At 42.2% G+C, this 22,929-nt stretch overlaps 1 protein-coding gene across 1 annotated transcript; it reads right to left on the reverse strand.

Moving 5' to 3' along the window:
* Nucleotides 1–7,655: 7,655 nt before the first annotated feature.
* CYP27B1 (cytochrome P450 family 27 subfamily B member 1) lies at nt 7,656–22,009 on the reverse strand. The gene is made up of 9 exons (XM_014071409.2): nt 21,571–22,009; nt 17,126–17,316; nt 14,762–14,958; nt 13,470–13,670; nt 12,690–12,853; nt 11,690–11,856; nt 10,210–10,291; nt 9,104–9,301; nt 7,656–8,450 (listed from the first exon to the last, which is right to left on the reverse strand). The coding sequence occupies exons 1-9, from the start codon at nt 21,772–21,774 to the stop codon at nt 8,337–8,339; spliced, it is 1,518 nt and encodes a 505-aa protein (XP_013926884.2). The 5' UTR covers nt 21,775–22,009; the 3' UTR covers nt 7,656–8,336.
* Nucleotides 22,010–22,929: the final 920 nt, after the last annotated feature.

Below are 22,929 nucleotides of genomic sequence, written 5' to 3' on the forward strand. Positions count from 1 at the left end.
CAAGTACTAAATAAGACAAACATAATAAATAATACAAAATCATGGTAAATACAAAAGTTGCTTCAAATCATCAAAACTAATCCTGGCACCAATACAGGTCGATAAGCAAATGCCTTCTAGAAGAACTGGGCTTTTCCAACTTCTGGAGTCCCAATGGGGTGGAAGGTCCCCCAGGCTGTCCCCCAAGAAAGGAACTCGCACACAGAGGTCCCACCAGAAGCACTCCTCTGCATTGGGCTGAGAAAGTATTCCCCGGGAGTGGAATGGGACAACTCGCCACAGCCAACTCGGTGCAGGACAATTCAACAATTCTGTTATTTAAAATACTTTTAAAATTATTTTAATATTTGACAGTCACATTTCATTATGTCCCTCCCTCCTTTGGCAACTTTTCTTTAATGATTCTATACCACTATTTCTTCAATGCTCTTCAAGAGAAGGGGTTAGAGTGCACTACTGCAGGCTACTAACCGAGCCGAGGTAGCACAGTGGTTAAATGCAGCACTGCAGGCTACTTCAGCTGACTGCAGTTCTGCAGTTCGGCTGTTCAAATCTCACCGGCTCAGGGTTGACTCAGCCTTCCATCCTTCCGAGGTGGGTAAAATGAGGACCCGGATTGTTGTTGGGGGCAATATGCTGACTCTGTAAACCGCTTAGAGAGGGCTGAAAGCCCTATGAAGCGGTATATAAGTCTAACTGCTATTGCTATACAGCTTCTGCTGATCGCTGGCTGCCAGCAGTTTGGCAGTTCGAATCTCACCAGGCTCCAGGTTGACTCAGTCTTCCATCCTTCCGAGGTGGGTAGAATGAGGGCCCAGATTGTTGGGGACAATAGGCCAGAGGTGGGTTCCTACCAGTTCGCACCTATTCGGTAGAACCGGTTCGTCAAATCTACCGAACCGGTTAGAAGAGGTTCCACCAGTGGACCCGGAAAGCAGGCCACACCTACAGAAGAGGTTCCAAAATTTTTTGAAACCCACCACTGGTCCTTGGATATGATTATTCTACACTATCATGCTCCTATTTATAAAACTCAGTGCCTCTGTGAAAGGTAAGGATGACTACTGCGTTTGTGGTGCAATCAGAACATTGCATGTGTTGAAGTTGTTTTAACGCAAACCAAAGATGCCTTTTAAAAAACAAGTTTACATCATATTCTTATGCATGCCAGTGCTGTGTGTGAGGTAATTTAAGGTGGTTCTGACAAGTGTCGTCGGCATCTTCATATCCGATCACATGGGCGACAAGCCACTCCCATCCGGTCACATGGGCAGCAAGCCACTCCCACAAAGGAGGCCACACACCCACAGAGTAGGTTCGAACAATTTTTGAAACCCACCACTGCAATAGGCTGACTTTGCAAATCGCTTAGAGAGGGCTGTAAAGCACTCTGAAGCGGTATATAAGTCTAAGGGCTATTGCTAGAGCTATAATATTAGTGTAACCTTTCTCCCACAATGAGTTGTTGCAGAGCAAGTTGGTTGCAGCGAGTTGGCCATGGTGAGCTATTGTAGACCCCCGAGGAAGAGTCACAGCCAGGGCAATGGTCAGATGAAAGATATCTCAGCTACAGAAGAAATGGGGATGGAGAAAGGAAGTCAGAAGAAACCCTCCCTAGCAAAGGGATTGATGTCAGCCTGTCCTTCTCCAGGTTTCAGCCACACATATATACTGTTATGTTCTGGGTGAAGAATGGAGGTGAGGCCAGAATGAGTTCTAACAGCTATTTATTCAATACTGCCTGTGAAGCAACTGTTTCTCCCTGGCTGACACAGCTCCTTTTATAGGGAAGCTGATCAGCCCACAACCAATCAGGAGAGAGCATTTTCCCCGCTCCAATAGAGGACCAGACTGAGAACTTTAACTGACAAATATATACAATACATAACACATACACTCACAGTGTCTCCAGATATTATCAGTTTTACTTCAAGGCTGAAGAGTTAACAATGGAGCAAAAGAATGAAAACAAAGCCTGCAAAATTTGTTTTGAAATAGGAGCACACAAAACGCTCGTTTAAAGTCTGCCCAGGTTTTAGAGCCAGGTCAAGGTTTGTCAGCCAGTCCAAAGTCAGAGGTTTAAGAGTAGAATCCATGCATGTCTCATACACACAATCCAGAAATTGGACAATCCCATGTTTCTAGCGAAGACAGCTTGATTCAGAGCCGCTTCTTAAGTAAGGCTGCAACCATCTGTCAATAATTTGAAGTTTACTCCTTTGCCTGGCGAGGAGCCTAATAGAAGTTTGCTGTTCTGCTGTCTTCTTTGCTTGTCTGGTGTGGGAACTGGAAGGCCTTAAATCATCCTCGTCTGATTTTTCAGCTGTTCAAGTGGTGTCTATGCTTAATCAGCTTTAGCTAATATCTGGCTTTGTCCTTCCTGAGGCTGATATTCCAGAGGCAGAGCTGGAACAATTTCTTCAGTGTCAGAATTAGCCTTGGAATTTGAGTCCTGAGTCTGGGCCATGACACAACCCATCTTAGTAGTTCACACAGGAAACAATTCCATGAAAACACACACTACTTTTATGGTAAAATTACTGTTTAGCAAAAGAAATGTACACGCCTGAAAGCACTTCTCCTGTTCCTTGTTTTTACTTTCCAGAAATCTAGAAAGGGTGGGTGAATCAAAATTATTATGTCCTTGGACCCTAATTACCGTATTTTTGGGAGTATAAGACGCACCAAGATTTTGAAGAGGCAAATTAAAAAAAAGTCCCCCCCCCCCAAAAAAAGGAGCCAAAAATGGTGTGTTTTTCATGAAAACAGGCCCGTTTTTTTGTTTTAAAAAGACATGCATAGCCTTAGGAGACTTATGGAGTGCTCCTGGGAGTTAGGGGGACAGAATTGAGCAAAAAATGGCCTGTTTTTCACTCATTTCTGCCCTCCCCAGCCCCCAGGAGCACTCTAAAAGCCTCCTAAATGCTATGCACAACCATTTTGGTGAAAGGGCCAGGGTTTCAGAAGGTAAAAAATGCTGTATTTAGTGTATAAGATGCACCCAGATTTTCAGCCTCTTTTTTGAGGGAAAAAGGTGTGTCTTATACTCCAAAAAATACGGTATTTTCATTGGTAATTTTTTTTATCCTGTCTTTTATATATTCCAGTCAACTTATGGTGGCAAACCAGGGGTGGATTCCGGCAGTCACTACTGCAGGTTTGCTCGTGGGCGCTTCACACATGCGTGAGCTCTTGATGAGCACTGCGTGCACATGCACAGTACAATAAAATTGTTCTGCGCATGCACAGAAGCAAAAAAACAAGATAGCGGCGCTTATGGCACCGCCCGGAGAACTGGTTCAAGGGTGTGGCAGGCTTGGGGCGCTGGCGGTCCCAGAGACCCAAGCCAGCAAACCACTACCAGTTTGGCTGAATTGGTCTGAACCAGTAGGAACCCACCACTGTGGCAAATGTACCTAATAGTCTTGCTCCCTCTTTTCCCCAGTGGTTGGGCTGGTAGAGATGGTCTGGCCCAAAGCTACCCAGCCAGGTTCCATGCCTAAGGTGGGACTTTTACTTGCCATCCCCTGGTTTCTAGCCCAACACCTGAACCACTACACCAAACTGGCTCCATGACACCAAATTGATCCCATAGATCCATTCTTAAAACCACATAGATATTCCTATATGGTAATGGTTCTATCTCAGTATTTCACACACACACACACAGAAGAATAGAAAAGGGTAGACTGTGGGTTCTGAAGAGAGAAATTGGTGCTTGCTATCTAATGGATCCGGCTTCTACAAGGTTAGTCACTTTGTGAGAGTGTCCAAAACATGCTCTCAAAATGCCAACTGAATACACGAGTCCTTAGAATTGCCCAATTCTTAAACGAAGGGTTGTCTACTGTGTTTCCCCAAAAATAAGACCCAGTCTTATTTTTTTAATCTCCAAAAGAAGCATTGTTTTATTTGGGGGGGGGGGATGTCTTCCACTGTCTCACCTCGCGGCGGAGGCACTGACAGCTCTGCCCAGCAGGAGCCAGTGTGGCCGTTGCCAGCCCTCTTCTTCTGCTCTTGCTTGCCGCCCCTCGTGTGTGGCGCCTCCCCACCTCCATTTCAGGAAAGACCTCTGCAGCCAAGAAACAAGCACGGGAAAGGCCTCTGATGGTGAAACAGAGGCTGGAGGGGGGGCACCGTGCATGTCCATCCAGAGCTCGTTTCGTGGCTGGAGAGACCTTTCCTGAAGCCTTCTGACAGAGAAATGGAGGTCAGGGCTAATGCCGCAAGTGGCAGCAAGTGGCCATAGAAGAAGTGGGCCGGCAAGGCAAGACAGGTGTCAGGGTGCGGGAAGCCTGGCTGCAACTATCCTAAAGTAAGTGGGTGCTGGGAATGTGGAGTTAGCTTCATCCCCCCATCCCCATCCTAGCTTGATTTTTACCTTTGCGCCTCATCCCACCTCATGCAACCAAGGGCAACAGAGTGGACATGGTCTTAACTAGGGCTTATTTGGGTGGTAAGGCTTATATTGGGCACACATGTAAAAATAAAGGTAGGTCTTATTTTTAGGTTAGGTCTTATTTTGGGGGGAAACACAGTCTATATCACTTTCATTCTGCATTGCTTGGTTTACACAGACCAGTGGTGGGTTGCTAATCCCGTTCCAACCGCACGCGCGCAGTTCACGCATGCGTCTTAGCGCCTGTGCGATGCTCCAGCTGCTCGCGGAGACTCGCACAGGCACTGTATGTGCCATCCAGCTGCTCGCAGAGAATCGCACAGGCACTGTATGTGCCATGCGCCTGCGTGGAAGCGCAGAAGCCTTCAAAGACTGGTAAGGAGCGTGGGCGGGCGGATGGGCCCTTCGCCGTTCCCTGAAGTTACTTACTTCCGGGTTCGCCGACCAACCAGTTCGCAGGGACCGCCGCGAACCGGTTGAAACCCACCCCTGACACAGACCTAGAAGCCTTATTTTAAGAAGTCAATCAATCTATTGCAGTTGGTCCTTATACACAGATTTGCACCATACATAAAACTCTAATTTGTTCTCTTTATCAAACCTATACAGGAAAGCAGGCAAATTATTTAAAAACATATGCCAAATCCAATTCTATTTACATATTATGAAATTATATACGTCACATTGACCGCCATTTTTTATAATTGTAAGTCATTTTAATTGGGCTTTTCTCCTGCCTTGATTTATGTGCCAACACTTGTGTGACCTATTTTACCTCTGATTTCATTGCAAAGGATCAATATGCAGAGTTGCTATTGTGGTTTCTCTTTCTGTTGGAAAGTCCTACAATCCCTTCACTGCTTTCTTGTCAGGAACGGCATGAATAGGCTGCTGGGATGGGACCCAGCTGAAGGAATCCTTCTGAGGTGAAGTTTGCAATTCTTCTTTATAGTTTTTGAAAGGCTTCGCAACCGAAATCCTATGAAAAGAAAGATCTGGGAAGATCTACTCTGTGCTGGGTAGTTGAAGATGAAAAGATATGCACAAGTGTGTGTTGCTGCGCATTAGCTTCCAAAAGCAGCAGCTTATGTTTCATAACCTTATATACTCCCAATATTCAGAAGCGGTGAGTCACTGCTCAAATTATCTTTCTGGGGTTCAAAAACTATGGTCTGAAAAACTGTGAGCAAAGAAACAGTCTTTGCATCTACTTTGTGTCAAAACTACAATGGTGTGAAAGGGTATAGAACTCCCTGTAAAAATGCTGCCAGCTTCTTCCCATCTCCTTGGGCCCTTTAGCATTAGAGCAGCTTCAAACAGAGACACAGCTTTGGTATTTGTGGTTCCCAATGAGAAGCCCACCGTTCAAGAAAGGAGAATTGGAACAGAAGGCAGGTGTCTGTCTGTCTGTCTCCCACCCCCCGCCTCTCTCTGCATAGATAGCTTGTGACAGTTGATTACAGTTTACTGTAGAGACACATTTGGCTGTTGTCATTGAGGTTCAGTCCAGCGGTGGGATTCAAAAATTCTTACTACTGGTTCTGTGGGCATGGCTTGGTAGGCATGGCATGGCTTGGTGGGTGTGGCTTGGTGGGCATGGCGGGGGAAAGATACTGCAAAAAACCCATTTCCTCCCCACTCAAGGGGAAGGTTACTGCAAAATCCCCATTCCCTCCCGATCAGCTGGAACTAGGGAGATAGAGAATAGATGGAGCGGGGCCAGTCAGAGGTGGTATTTACTGGTTCTCCGAACTACTCAAAATTTCCATTACCAGTTCTCCAGAAGTGGTCAGAACCAGCTGAATAGTACACCTGGTTCAGTCGAAAGATTGAAAGGAATTGCCAGCAGAAGAAAGAGCGAGAGAAATCCAAAATCCTACAATTTTCAGAGGATTGAAGTGGATCATTTTCTCCCCTGTCCCAAAGATGCCAGAACCACCTGGCTTTCTAAGGACTTCCATCAAACACAGTAACTCAGGCTGTCTACTCCTCCCTTGGATATTCTACATCAACCCTTCAGGTGGAGTTATTGCATAGCTGAGTGGGGAATTCTGGAAATTGAAGTCCACAAGTTTTAAAGTTGTCAAGGTTGAGCACCCTAATTTAAATGTTATAAATGGGATACATCATTTCAAGCCTTTATCTGATTTATTGTATGTAGCTAAGGTTATGTAGCTTAGCTTCTCTCCAGAATAGTGGGAGTTACAACTTGAGTAGTGGCAAGTGCTTTCTTTTGATGATCCTGAGTGTACATCATGTTTTATAATGCCAGGGCAGCTGGCAGCAGAGTCGGACAGTGAGGAGGTTGGGAAGGAACATGGGCCAGTCCTGGGGGCTGAGGAAAGCTCAGATAAGGGCTCTGTGGTGGAGGCAGAGAGGGAGCTAAACAGCAATGAGGCAGAGGAACAGCTGGTGCCTGTTCCCAGTGTGCGCATGCGCAGAGCTGCCAGAAGACAAGAATAACTACGAAAGCAGGGTCGACTTGGGAGTAAAGCCACACCTTGGAGGTGATTGGCCCCTCCCAGAGGAAACAAAAGAGGAGTGAATGGGGAGGGGGCTTTTGCAGGAAACAATTTGTTCCTTCAGTCATTTCAGGAGTGGAAAGTTCTGTGTGTTTCTATAAGAGACTCCGTGCCAAGTGTTGCCTTGCCCTGGAAACTAGTTATCTGGCAGCTCTCCGAGCAAGATAAGGTTTGTGTTGATAAATATTCCTCTGAAAGACTGTTTGCCAAGCCTTGCTGACTGTGAATGAAAGGAATTCACAGTTGTGTAAATAAAAGAAGTTTTGCCAGGACCAAGACTCCGCTTCATGCTTTTTAAGGAAGCCTAGGTCAGAACAATTCCGTTAGTTGCAACTTTAAATGTGTAGCACAGGAACAGATAATCACTGGTTTGTCCCTCAACCCAATTTAGATTTATTTTGACCTTAAAGCACAGGCAGAGTCAGTTTCGTATTTTAAAAAACATAGTTCATTATTTAATTCAAAGATAAAAATAAATATAGCACCAAAATGGACTCAATCCATTATGATTACAGAAACGGTTTCAAAATACAGAAAATGTTACTTCATTTTTAAAGATAAAAGTTCTTTCTTTCCGACAGCTTCTGATACCAATATTTCTCTATTTATAAATTAAAAGCTAAAAAAATATAAATATGTTGAGAAATGCATTAAATATTAAAAATTAGCATGGCAATAATAACAATAAGGCACCTAGATACATAATTGTTCCATTCCCAAAGTTCTAAATATGATACATCCACTGTGTTTTCACAGCAATAGAGAAGTTCTGATTACGGCGTGATGGCCTAATGGTGAAGACGCTTGCCTCCCACTCAGAAGGTTGAGAGTTCAATCTTAGGTAGCAGCAGATGTTTCTTTCCTAGGACGCAAAGAAAAAGCTACGAACTCCACATGGCATCAGGAAAGGCATCCAGCCAGTAAATGCTCAGCTCCATCCAGTCGCCCCAACTCTACCCTGAATTAAGGGATTACAGGGTGGTACAAGGGAGTTTTAGAGGAATTCTGATTATAGCTACAAATCCCAGAAACGTCTTTTCATTGAAAACCCTGAGTTAAGGAAACCATTATTGTCTTTTAGCAATTTGTGTTATTGTTGTGGCTGAGATTTGAAATGGGCTTTGGATTGTTTCTGTGGTCATTTTCATAGCCTAGATGGAGACTGGGAAACATTCTTGGTGAAGGAATCATTTTGAAGTGTCCATGTCCCAGAACTGCAAAGTGGATTTCTCTGGAGATAACCTTGCTCAGCAACATGGGTCTTCTCCCTCTTTTTCTCCTTTCAAACTCACATCAAGAATTAAGACAGGGAGCTCCACTCGCAGCTAGTGGATTCTATACAGCAAGGCTCTTAAGTGCTGGTTGCCCATTAACAGGAGACCTAAGTCAATGGTTTTTCTTTGTTTTGTCCAGTTTTAACGACTCAGAAACTGTAAATTGATGTCCTTCTCTGGCACAAGCAAGGTCCGTGTCATGGGGCTTACGATTTCTCCTTCCTCTTCAGGTTTCACTTCAAAATGCTTCAAGATCTATTTTTTTTAAAGGGAGAGAAAGAAACCTCTTAGCATTCTTTGAGACCAGGCTAATTTTAACTCAGTAAGACAGTTCTCAATCTTAATGTTGTCCTCTCAAATTATAGTACAAAGTTTAACAGTTGCATGGGGGGCGGGCAGTGCATTCAGACAGGGCAGTAATAACCTGACTGATCCAAAATACTTATGCAACTATTCCATCTTTTTCTCTTAGTGATATTCTTGCAGAAAAAAGGATTAAAAAGTGGAATAATTGAGGGGGAACATGGGAGATTTAAAAATGGAAGATAGCCGCTCAGAGTTGCTTCAATAGTGAGATGGGTGGAATATAAACCTAATAAGGAGAAAGAAGAAAGAAAGAAAGAAAGAAAGAAAGAAAGAAAGAAGAAAGGAAGAAAAAAGGAAGAAAGAGAAAGAAAGAAAGAAAGGAAGGAAGGAAGGAAGGAAGGAAGGAAGGAAGGAAGGAAGGAAGGAAGGAAGGAAGGGGGAAGGGAGGGAGGAAGATGACAATGTTTTGCCACTGTGCCTTCCCCCACAAACAAACAAAATTCCAAGTTTTCAAGCATGTCAATTGTAGAGCAAGAGTTTATTTGCAAGCTATCATCATCATCATCATCATCATCATCATCATCATCATCAGTAGACCGTACCCTAGCTAGCGCCAGATATACTTCAAGCTCCGCAATACGTCGGCCAATGCAACTGCGTTTGCCAAAGCCAAAGGGAATGGAGGCATAGGGGTGGTGTGAAGCATTCTTGTGCAGCCATCGCTCAGGCTGGAATGAGTTGGGGTCGGAGAAGTACTTCTCATCCCGCGAGGTAGCATAATGGCAAAGGGTTATCAGGGTCTAAAGAAAAGAGGAAGAGAAAAAAAAGAACCAACATGAGAAAAGCAACTCAGAAAACCCTGTTCAGAATGTCTACCTGTTTCATTGCTCTACGTTCACTTCCCTGTCCTTCTTGAAGTGTTATCTTAGTTCCCATTTCTTGATCCAAACCTTCATTGGTCCCCTGTCTTCATTTTGCCCTTAAGACAGTATTTCCATTCAGGAATCCTTTCCTTGAGTTCCCATCTAATAAGAATTCCTGTATATATATATTTATACATTTCCAGAGACTTGGGGACAAAGAGTAACAGGCTTGTTTTGAACCTCCCTGGTGTCCTTTGGTGAATAGTTGTATTGATTTTGAATCTTCCTTCCCACTTATTATATGTCAGGGGTGTCAAACCCATCCAGGGCTTAGATCTGGCCCATGGAGCCACCCTGGAAACAGTGAAGGACTGGCCTGTGGTGCCTCTGCCAGTGAAAATGGAGGGGCTTCATTCTTGCTGGCAGAGCTGTTGGGCCACCACAGGCACCTCCAATATGAATGACCTCAAACTGACCATGCCCACCTGCCCACTCCTGTTGGACACCCCTGTTATATGTTCTTAATTTTCTCCTCTTGGAAAGGACTTCACAACTTATAACTTTGTTGATGTTAAAAATCAGTTGCACATTAGATAGGTAAGGAGAGTGCCAGTAGCACATCATGGGCAACTGATAACTGCAATGCTAGATGAACATGTGTGGTTGAGATCACATTGTGTCTAGATTATCAGCCTTGTCTTGGGTAGGTCCGTATCTTAACTCATCTATTGCTTCTAATTGTTGTATCCAAATGACACATGAATGGCTTGTGGCAATATACTGCAGACTAATGGTCACTGTGCTTTCTTTCCATTTCCATTTGCATCATCTGTGCCCTTGCTCACCTTCTTAGGGATGATATAGTCTCCCACTTGGATGTCCCTGTCTGAGATGACACGTGCATTACCAGGAATCACTGGGTACAATCTGTAAAGAGCAAATAAAAGCAAGAGTTATTTTAAAGGAATCACAGATTTCACTGCTCGCCCAGCTGTCCAGATCTATAGATACCCAGCGCAAAGCACATTGATAGAAATAAAGTTATCTAACTAGGGAGCTAAATTTGCCTCCAAATGGATGCTCCACAGCAAAAATCTAAGCAGGAAAGCTAAGCACCTACTAAGAGCCCTGGTGGCACAGTGATTAGAATGCAATATTGCAGCCTAATTCTGCCAACTGCCAGCAGTTCGATTCTGACCAGTTCAAGGTTGACTCAGACTTCCGAAGTTGGTAAAATGAGGACCCCAGATTGTTGGGGGCAATATGCTAACTCTATAAACTGCTTAGAGAAGGCTGTAAAGCATTGTGAAGCGGTATATAAGTCTAAGTGCTATTGCTATTGCTACTGAGTCATGCAAAAGTAAAGCAAAGATTTTAAAATCCACGTTAGTACAGGTAGTCCTGTTCTTAAGACTGTTATTGAACCAGGAATTACAGTTGTACGTCATTTCAGTCGTTAAGCGTGTCACTATGTGATTGGACCCAATTTTATGACATTTTTGTGGTGGTTGTTAAGGGATCACTATGGTCATTAAGATGACCCACTTTACCCAATAGGCATTTTTTTGACCCAAACTGGAAGTAAATCCCCAAAACCATCAAAAATTGTGGTCATGTGAACACAGGACTCTGCAAATAGCCATAAAGGTGAACCTTTTGTAAAGGGTCCGAAATGTGACATCATGACCATGGGGGGATATGTGTGTCATGGCTATTACACTGTAACTTCAAAACAGAGTCATAAGTAGCTTGTGGTTGGTCAATCGTAAGTTTGAATGGTCACCAAGCAAACTTAGCACTTAGACTTATATACCACTTCATGGTGCTTTACAGCCCTCTCTAAGCAGTTCACAGAGTTAGCATATTGTCCCCAAAAATCTGGGTCCTCATTTCACCCACTTCAGAAGGATGGGAGGCTGAGTCAACCTTGAGCCTGGTGAGATTTGACCTGCCAAACTGCAGGCAGTCAGCAGAAGTAGCCTGCAGTACTGTACTCTAACCACTGCACCACCATGGTTCATAAACAGTGTAAGTCAAGGACTACCTATACTCAAATGGATTTTTACATGGACAAATAAGTCATGGATGATAAAACTTAGCATCTCTGAATGCCAAAGACAGACAAGAATAGAAGGCTGAACTTAAGACAGGTGACCTTGAACTGCTACCATTCAGCTTCTGCCCTGAAAATCCCCCTGGCAGGCTTTCAGACAAGAAGAAACCTGACCATCTTTTAAGCTTCCCCTTGCAAGATCAACATAAGACGTTTCTATGTTTCTACCTTCCGCGTATCAGCTTCCTATCTGCTCCCGAAATAAGACTCACCTCAGGACCTCCTTCACCACTGCTTTCAACAGAGGCATCTGAGCTACATCAGCAGCGCTTGGAATGAGGTTGTCTTGCATCACAGCGATAATTTCCTCATGGACGGCTGCTTGTATCTGAGGGTGACGGGACAACTCATACAAACTCCAGGACAAAGTGCTTGAGATCTGCAGGGACAGAGAGAGAGATGGATTCAGAACTAGTTTAAGCAGTGCAGGGAATAATCAGCCCCTACGAGGCTGGAAGCGTTGTTGCCAAGTTGTAGGTACTGTTTTTCTGCTAGCTGTCTAGGGCATTCTTCTTTCGTTCAGCCAAAGAACAAAAGCTAAGAATCATGGATGGAATCCATGCCCTTTCATCAGATTATACCAGATCTGGAGTGGATCAGATAATATTGCGAACCACATTCTAAACAGAGCTGAAGAGTCCACAGTGCAGACAATTATTTACAGCATTTTTTTTTAAAGCTAAGCGTCATCAACTTTATATATTTTAATGCAGGGCTTCTTCAAATCCCTTGTGCATATGCTGGACTACGTCCATGTCAGGCCTGCATCCTACTTTTGGATGCTATTTGGAACCCTGACAGTCTATCCCTAACTGGAAATGACCGGAAACATAATCTAACACAACTGGAGGGTTTCTGATTGGGGAAAGATGTCCTTGCTTCAAGTAAGAAAATAAATTTCAGGTTCAAGCAAAATCCCATTACACCTGCATCCTTGTCCTCCTCTAAAGAACATCTACAGAAGGGAAGGAATACGGTCCTTTTGACTATTTATTCAAGAAAAGGTTATCGCGGTCCACAGAACAATTGACTCCACGTTAAGAAGATGACATCATCCATCTAACCTCTTATCCCCAACATCTATCCATCCCCCCACCCTCATATGAACTAATTTCAGCTGAAATTGGATTGGACGTGGCTTCCAAAGGTAGAAAGAAATAACACTTGTGAGTACAGAAAATATTCAATTTTACAGCATCCTCAAATGCTTACCGTGTCCACACCAGCCAGCAGAAGCTCAGTCACATTTCCATAGATGGATTTCATGGACAGTTTTTCTTGTGCCAAATAATAAGTGAGGTATTTTCCTTCGACTTTCTCCCCCTGGGTGATTCTTTCTGAAACTTCAGCCATCCGCTTATCAATGTGTCCTTTGGCTGGAAAAGAAATGGCCAAAAGATTATTCTTTGTCTCCCTGTTGGAGCCATCCAATAAATATTTAACAATATCATGTCTGAATGTTTCTTATTTCAAACCAAGCTTGAATATGTTTTAATATGACCTTAGGCAAACAGGAGCATATCCCCTTTTAAATAGGCCCTGACTCTCTATAACATGTCAGCAATAGGTATCTATCTGTTTTAGGTATTTACACAATATCCTTCAAGCAAATCCTCAAAGTATTGCTATCTAGACTTAGCATTTGGGGAAATTTCTGACTAATCTCTCTCTTAGAAGAAAGGAGGAAAAAAAAATTGTAACAGCAAATGAAATGAGAAATAGCACATTTCCGGTCCTTAGAAAACATTTTTTATAATAAATAATAACAAGGGCAATATATATAATCACATCAAAGCAGAAATCTATACCTCTCTATCTCTAATCTATCTCTCTATCTATCATCTATTTATCTACGTATTTATCATCTATCAGCTCTTTCTCCTTATAACATTTATACAGTCACCCATCTTTCTGCCAATTCTGGGCAGCTACCAATCGAAGATTAGTTTAAAATTACTTAAAGTAGGAAACTTTAGTGGCACAAACACTCACCAAACTCAAACATATAATCCCAAGATTCACAGAACTTCTGCCACGGCTTAGGAAAGATTTGGTGCAAAAATTTGGGCATGGCCATCGTGAGCAGAGTCATGACGAACATGGTATTGATGGAGCTAATGAACTTCTCTGTTTCTTCTGGAACTTTGGGTTCCAGGCAGCCAATGCGGGATTCAAAGAGGACCGAAGAAATACCTAGGGAAGGGAATTAAATGAATGGTCACTTCAATCATGACAGCAGAAACTTTATCCATCAAACCTCATTCCTTAGTACAGTGTTTCTCAACCTTGGCAACTTTAAGTCCTGTGGACTTCAACCCCCAGAATCCCCCAGCCAGCAAAGCTGGCTGGGGAATTCTGAGAGTTGAAGTCCACAGGACTTAAAGTCGCCAAGGTTGAGAAACACTGCCTTAGTATCTGAGATTTGTTTCGTTTTTTAACAAGCACTGGCAACATACTTTCAAGTCCTTCTCTGCAACTATCAGGGTTTTAAAATTGTAATGGAAGAATTAAATTTAAATATTGAAGTTAGAGCTTTTCACTTTGCAGAATTCAACATAAGTTGCCATTTTTTAAATGCCTAAAACCCTGGTTTACAAGAAACCTGGAAATTATTGAGGACATCTTAAGGGATGGTATAATCGTACTGAAGGAGTCAAGAAAGAACTTATGGGGAGAAAAGTATAAATTAGATATTCACATGTGCTTGTATCATCAAGGCTATAATAATAGTGTATAGGTAGTCCTCGACTTACGATCACAGTTGGGACCAGAATTTCTGTTGCTAAGCAGGGTGGTTGAGTCATGCCTGATTTTATGACTTTTTTGCCACAGATTCACTTATTGAATCATGCAGTCATTAAGCAAATCTGGCTTTCCCCCCACTTGACTTTGCTTGTGAGAAGCTGGGTGGGAAGGTTTACATTTTTTTCTTTTTTGCTGTCCATCTCATATCAAAATGACTCTGGCAATCATGTGACCTGGGACAGTGCAACCTTTGTGCCAGTTCCCAAGTGTAGCTCACATGACTGTGGGATGCTGCAACAGTTGTTAAGTGTGAGGACCAGTCGTAAGCTGTTTTTTTTTCCCAGTGCTATTACAACTTCAAACTGTCGCTAAACAAAGGGTTCTAAGTTGAGGACTAATTGTAGTTTATCTCAGATGAACTCAGCCCGGCTCCATTATACCCATTACACTACATTTTACCGTTATCCTAGATTTCCCTACTTGGATACAGATGGAATGTTGTAGGGCAATTTTATAAAATGGGTGTAGCAGTAAGATACCTTCTAATCCAAACTTGTAGAATTCATCGGCCACATTCTTGACCACGTGTCGCTCGTGGCGGTTTCTCTGGTGCTGCAGCCGGCCGATCAGATCACTGACCACCTCGTTCAGGATGCCGGTGTAAGATTCCACCTCCTTGGGCTTCAGCATGTGTTTTCCTAGGATGCTGCGAATTTGCTGCCACTCCTCACCTTCCCTGCATGGTAGAAAAAAAGCCTCTGTTAGTCTGCTGGATAGAAGGGAAGCCCAAAGCTCTACAGAGACAAAACTAGAAATAAATAAGAACATCCCCCACTTTTCCAAAGAGTATCAGTTGGTGGACCTACACCTCCAACCTCTTAAAAGAGACTTTCTTTTTCCCTCCACACTCAATTATGTCTGATTCTGATTGGACAAGCCCCTGCAGATTTCCTGGCAAGGTTTTTCAATAGTGGTTTACCATTGCATTATTCCTAGGGCTGAGGGAAAGTGATGGGCCAAGGTTACCCAGCTGGCTTTATGCCCCAGGAAAGATTAGAACAGTTTCCTGGTTTCTAGCCCTGATGCCTTAACCATTACGCCACACTGGGATAGGTAGTCCACTAATAATCTGGAAACAAACCATCCGCAGCCCCTCCAAAAGGATTGAGTGCTTATCTCTTGGTTACATTTTCTTTTCTTGTTACTCACATCCTGCATTTGTCCAGGCTGTGGAAGCCACCAGCCAAGCAGATGGGAGAACCCCTACTGAGGGAGCCTGAGTCATCTATGGCTTAGTGAGGCCCTCAAAGTGATTTCTCACTTCCCAGCCTGTAGGCTTGCCGAAGCCTCAGCAAGATCCTGCTGTTCTCACGTAAGGCATTTCCAGAAAACATGGGGGACATCTTCTCTCTTGTCTTCCCCAGATCAACTCCAAAGGAAGAAACACAAAATGAAGCAGATGCTTCACCGAGAGGATGTGCTAAGACACCCTGAGGCAGGGAAGGGCCAGTAATTATCGTTTAAAACTGTCTCCATTCGTGCCCTCAGAATAGGGCAGAAAGCTTGGCCTGTGACTAAGGATTTTAGCTTCCTTTCCCCAGCCACAAAGGTGAGATGCCAGAAGTAAAAAGAAGGATATCAGCTTAACATTTGAAGTAGGCAAGCTATGACTAAAAGTTGGTGGCCAACAGCTTCAGCCAGTCTGGCCAATGAAGAGAGAGATGTTGTGTGCTGTAGCTTTGGAGGGTCCATGGGTTAGAGTGGCATATAAACCCCAGTAACACATAAAAATTGATAAATAAGGCGGGTCCCTCCCATTACATAACCCAACTGTGAAATCCTTCATGTAGGACATCTGAGGTCTTTGCTCTAAAGTTTCCATTACTGCCTAATTCTGCTGATTTTGCATGAGAAATCTAGAGGGCAGGAAACATCTTATCCCATGACATGAAAACATATCTTAAGACACCGGAGGCTGTAGTCAATTGTGTAAATTACCACTACCACCTACACATATGTTTTGTGAGGATGTGTAGGTAGTAGTGGTAAATTACACAACTGTCTGCAGTCTCCGGTGTCTTAAGATGTGTTTTTGTGTCATGGGAACAGATGATACTGTGTTATCTCCACATTGTTTGGGAACAGGATTTTTTTTAAGATAATATTTTTACCTCATGAGAGAGGCAAGATGGCAGCCCTCTCCATCCCCACCCAAAACCCAAGCAAACTGGCAGTCAGATCTTACTTGGGCACTGATTGAAAGACAGCGCACATCACTGGAATGGAGGGCAGCAGATAGTTAACATGGTTCAGGGCAACTACACACAACTCTATACTTTAGCTCTCTGGGTCCCGCACCCACCTCACCTGTTTTGGCTGCCTGAAGTAACTGATTCACTTGACCTAATGGTGAGGCTTCTCCTGTCCTATCTTGTGCCTTCTAAATTCCTGCAGTCCTCTCAACTTGCTAAATTTAGAGAGTCAAGAATTTCCCCAACTTTTTGCTTCTTCCCCCTTTCAGGCCAGGATTTATAAGTTGCATGGATCAAAGTTTTAATGGTATTATATTGGGCTTTGATTCTTTATTTTCTAGTTCTGATAATTATCTATCTCAAGAGCAGAAACTCCTTATATAAAACGAAGGGATGAATGTCAACAGGCTTTTAAAATTGCTGCCTAAATGGCCATCAGAGCCGCATCTTCACATGCATAAAACCTTCTTGAAAGTCTCCGGGAAATCACTAGAGGGAGCTACTCCATAGCTAATCAATGCATGGAATGATTTGCCGGGTGGGAAATGATGAGAATGGAATAACCTCTGCAAGGACAGCTTTCAGGGGAACTCTACTGCAATATGAACTCCTGCCAGCCTGCCTGGAGAACAAAAGGCAGAGAATACTTACGCTGTGAGCAGCCCATATGCATGGCCTCGGCACACTCGATAATCCTTCCAGGAGGAGAGGTCGGAGCGAATGGGATGCTTGCCTTCCTGTCTTAGCACCTGTTCAATCAGACTGGGGTCAGCAACATGGACTGTGAGGATGGGCCCAAAACTCGCCTTCCAAACTGGCCCATATTTAGCCTTGCCTTCGATCTAGGAGCAGAGCAGGAGAGAAGCTTGTGAGACATCCCATAATGATCCACTCAGGGAAGAAGATCCAGTCAGGAAACACAATTACATCCTCCCCACCTCCCAATCTCTTTTCTTCGATTAACCCCAAATTCTGTATAATTACTGGAAGGATTGCTAAATAAGAAAAATATATAGAGAAGTTGTTAATCTCAAATCCAGTCCACTCCAGGTAGAAATATACTGAACCCATGGAAGATATGTTCCACGTGTCAAGTTTCTCAATAATTACATTTTCTTGCTGAGGGGAAAAATGATTGCAGAATTTTTCTCCCTTACTGGTAAACTACATGTCAAAAAGGATAAGCATCTGATGCCCAAAATGAATACCCAAATACGTTGATACATCTTAGGATCTAGGAACTCTATAATGCAAGCTCCTTCATATATGTGAAAGGGATTAACTCGGATTGAATAGCTAAAGAAGCACTTAGAAATTGCCAGTGCAAGGACAGTGGCTTATTGAACAAGAAAGGACAATTTTAGTCCTGAAGATTACACGACAAAACTAAGTAGTTGATTTTTACTACTGCAATCAATAGGACTGAAAAATAGGCTTAGCCCTCTTTGGATTGATTTCCTGCGATGTAGACTCTTAAAAGTGGGACAAAAGGATTGTTGGCTCTCTAAACATGTGTAGGATTGTGCTTTTCATTCATTTGGTTAGACTAGAGCAGTGTTTCTCAACCTTGGCAACTTGAAGATGTACGGACTTCAACTCCCAGAATTCCCCAGCCAGCAAATGCTGGCTGGGGAATTCTGGGAGTTGAAGTCCAGACATCTTCAAGTTGCCAAGGTTGAGAAACACTGGACTAGAGTGTTCTTCAGACTCTTGAATAGCTTTCATTATTTACTCTCATTTTCTGTTAAGTTGCTTACTCCTTATGGTTCTGTGTCTCTTTGATAAAGTAGAAAAGTGAAAAAACTCTTAAGTAAAACCAAACTGAGTTCTTAAGTTAAGCATCCGCAAATGGTTCATTTGCTTTCCCTTCTTTGGAAAATACAATAGTATATCAACAATAATTAAATAGCAAAAAAGCATCACAACAATGCATATATACTAGGGGTGTCAAGCTCACGTCGTCACATCATCATGTGATGTATCGTCACTTTCCCCCCTAAAACGGAGATAGGGATGGCCAGCACGTAACGCATCCGGCCTGTGGGCTGTGAGTTTGACACCCCTGATATATACAATCGTTCTTAGAGGGTACACATGCAAAGAGAGGATATCTATTTAATCTCAATGCTGCCCACACTATCCAAAGACAGCAGTGGTGCATAAATCAAACAGCCTCACCCACCCTAAAACCTTTATGGGTTTTTTTTTTTTACCTTTATGAAAATAATTGACATTTGACTACCAATATAGCATTCAACAAATTTAACACTGATATGGTATTCCAAAATTGTCTGCTCTTCACCCTTCAGATTCTTTCCAGAGATAATCAGGACAGTGATATGCCAGCAAGGGCATTTCACAAGATAAGCATTTTGAATAATTTTCTCTTCCTATCTAATGATGTACTGCTAAACCTACAAAACTATTTTGACAATGTAAGGTAATAGCTTGCACTACTCTGTTTCATTAATATAGCTCGGTCAGAGTTGTCAGATATCTTTGGAAGGAAGAATTGGATTACAATAGGAAAATATTTTATATAATAGGATCATTGCAAATGTAAATAAAGGCAATAAAAAAGTCAGCAAGAAAACAACCAAATCCCCTCAGTACCAAGGACACTTCAATTAAAAATATAAATATAAATATAAATAATATAAATAAATATAAATATATATAAATATATATAAATATAAATATAAATATAAATATATAAATAAATATAAATAAATATAAATATAAATATAAATATAAATATAAATATAAATATAAATATAAATATAAATATAAATATAAATATAAATATAAATATAAATATAAATATAAATATAAATATAAATATAAATATAAATATAAATATAAATATAAATATAAATATAAATATAAATATAAATATAAATATAAATATAAATATAAATATAAATATAAATATAAATATAAATATAAATATAAATATAAATATAAATATAAATATAAATATAAATATAAATAATATAAATATAAATAATATACCTATACCTATACCTATACCTATACCTATACCTATACCTATACCTATACCTATACCTATACCTATACCTATACCTATACACCTATACACCTATACACCTATACACCTATACACCTATACACCTATACACCTATACACCTATACACCTATACACCTATACACCTATACACATATACACCTATACACATATACACATATACACATATACACATATACACATATACACATATACACATATACACATATACACATATACACACATATATATATATATATATATATATATATATATATATATTCATGTCCATTGTGCTAAAGCTATAGGAAACACAAGAAATGATGAAAGGCAAAGAGATTTTGGAAGTAAAATAAAACATTCTCTTTTTTAGATCATGCAGAAAAGATAATCTCCATAATTATAATAAAACACCGTCTTATTGAGACAATTATTGAACATACTCATTGAACATGTTATGTTAAAACAAGAATGGGCTAGGGCACTCTCATCCATATACACCTCAAAGAACTATCAGTGATTTTAAAATTGTGCAACGTGTCTCATGCACACGCAACTACAGTTTAATGCCATAGATGGCCACAAGGTCAAAATGGTGTTGCTCATCTCATTGCCTTAGGCTTTTCAAGGAAAGCTGCCACCTATATAACAGAGCACAGTAGACAAGCAAGCTAGGAAAGAATAGGCTGTACTGACATTCCTGAAATAGCCTCTTGGTTGGAGACAAGAAGTGCGTACTGCAAGGTTTCCATAAATGCAAATGAGGATCTTGACAATACAACGTTTGCACCTTGTAGGATACCTGCTGCCGTTTTATAAATATGCCATCACAAACCAGGGATAGTTGGGCTCAGGGATGTTTTAATGTCCTTCTTGCCCTAGCTCTACTGAATTGTCATTAAATGAGGAACTCCTCTCCCATTGATTCCTGGGGAGCAACAGAGATTTTTAAGCAAAGTTTGCAGAATTGCTCAATATTGGTTATGAGGAGTGATTTTATGCCATGTCCTTAACTTGGAGGGTTCATTTCTACACTGCTTTAAGGATGCCAAGGGTCAATCTCTTCACCACAATTCATACAATAAGTCATTTGGATAATTGGAATTCTGGGCAGAAGCTTAAAAAAAGAAATAATCAAGGCACCATCCATGAAGTAAAAAAAAAAACAGCAACCCAAGAATGAAAGATTCAAAGGGCAATTTGGGAAATCATGGGTCAAGAGCCATACATTCAGAAGAAGTTTGCTCATCCAATGGCTGTTGCCATTTTTTTCTTTTCTGGAGCCCCCACCCTTCTTCCAAGCATCCTTTATTTTTTTGACACAGTAAAGAAATACTTGGCTGCCTCCAAATAGTTGGCCCTTGGAGACACCCCTGGATAAACAACTGGGGAGAAGAAAACAGAATTCATCGTATTGTATATTATTGTATATTACTTCTGTTCCCCAAAGGTGCTCTATGCCTGCTGCCCATCGTCCCCTTCTAAAAAAAGGAAGGAACTGTAATTTTAAAAAAAGAGCTCTTAGATGAGGTTTGGATGGTGCAACTTGCTTCATTTACAGACAGTTTACAGGAGAGTCAGCCTTGGTTATCTCCCATCTGTTAACCTTTCTTTAAAACACACACACACAAAACATTTCTTTACGCACATAGACACACCACACCTTGCAAAGGAAAGCCTAGAATGCCACACATCTTTTGATTGCTAATCCCTTTTTTTCTTATTTCAATATTTTGATTGCTAATTTTTTACCTTATCAAGTATCTTGGATTGATATTAAAATGGGGAAGTGTCCGTAGGATCAAGTTTTTTTTTAGGCTATGTGGTTTATTGGTTTTACATAAGCCCTCGCAAGAAAAAGGATTTTGGGATTAATTAATTAATTTTTTTTTAATTTTTTTGATGGGGAGAAGCATTAAGGAAAAGACTCATTAGTTTCAAGCCTTAAAGGTGGAGAGGGAGGGCGGGAGAGAGAGAAAGCGATTATCAAGTTGGTGATGAGGGTGTAGGGATGGTGTCTGCCTGCCTGTCTGTCTGTCAGTCAGTCAGTCATCTCAAGGCGGCTCTTACCTGGAGTTCATGCAGTCGCGAGAGCCCTCTTTTGCAGAAAAGGTCGGAGAAGAAGCTGAGAGCGCTGGGTCCCGGCATCTCCTCCAGAGTCTTGTGGCTTTTAATAACTTTCGATCGCGCCCCGAGGAGAGATTCCCCCCACAGCTCCGGAAAGAGCTTGGCGAGCAAGGATGCCTTCGTGGCCAGCTTGAGCGTCTGAGACATCTTTGCGCGGGGAAGTCTGAAGCCGGCGAGAGCGTCGGGAAGCTGTGTCGCCGCGGCATCTTGGACCACCTGTATTTATCTCAGAGCAAGGCTGAGTCGGCTGTCAGTCAGGGCCCCGCCCCCGCGATGCGTCACCCGTCCAATCAGAGGCGGGCAATTGAAGGGCTTTCACCGTCTCGTGCACGTCTGGAGCCAGCCAAGTATTTCTTTGAGACTTCGGGCATAGTATCCTCTCCTCTCCCTCTTCCCTTTCTTCTTCCTCCCTTCTCCCTTCTCCCTTTCTCTATTCTCCCTTTCTCCCTTCTACCTTCTCACTTTCTACCTTGTCCCTTTTTGCCTTCTCCCTTTCTCTATTCTCTCTTTCTCCCTCTCCCTTCTCCCTCTCCCTTTCTCCCTTCTTCCTTTCTCCCTTCTCCCTTTCTCCCTTCTTCCTTTCTCATTTCCTTTCTCCCTTCTCCCTTTCTCTATTCTCTCTTTCTTCCTTCTCCCTCCTTTTTCCCTTCTCCTTTTCTCCCTTCTCCCTTTCTCATTTCCTTTCTCCCTTCTCCATTTTTCCTTCTCTCTTTCTCCCTTCTCTTTCTCCCTTCTCCCTTTCTCCCTTTTTCCCTTCTTCCTTTCTCATTTCCTTTCTTCCTTCTCCCTTTCTCTATTCTCCCTTTCTCCCTTCTCCCTTCTCACTTTCTACCTTGTCCCTTTTTGCCTTCTCCCTTTCTCTATTCTCTCTTTCTCCCTCTCCCTTCTCCCTCTCCCTTCTCCCTTTCTCCCTTCTTCCTTTCTCATTTCCTTTCTCCCTTCTCCCTTTCTCTATTCTCTCTTTCTTCCTTCTCCCTCCTTTTTCCCTTCTCCTTTTCTCCCTTCTCCCTTTCTCATTTCCTTTCTCCCTTCTCCATTTTTCCTTCTCTCTTTCTCCCTTCTCTTTCTCCCTTCTCCCTTTCTCCCTTTTCCCCTTCTTCCTTTCTCATTTCCTTTCTTCCTTCTCCCTTTCTCTATTCTCCCTTTCTCCCTTCTCCCTCCTTTTTCCCTTCTCCTTTTCTCCCTTCTCCCTTTCTCATTTCCTTTCTCCCTTCTCCATTTTCCCTTCTCTCTTTCTCCCTTCTCTTTCTCCCTTTCTCCCTTTTTCCCTTCTTCCTTTCTCATTTCCTTTCTTCCTTCTCC

Source organism: Thamnophis sirtalis, unplaced genomic scaffold (assembly GCF_051295495.1).
Source record: "Thamnophis sirtalis isolate CommonGarterSnake01/CBP01778 unplaced genomic scaffold, rThaSir2_p1.2 scaffold_3, whole genome shotgun sequence".
NCBI classification, from domain to species: Eukaryota; Metazoa; Chordata; class Lepidosauria; order Squamata; family Natricidae; genus Thamnophis; species Thamnophis sirtalis.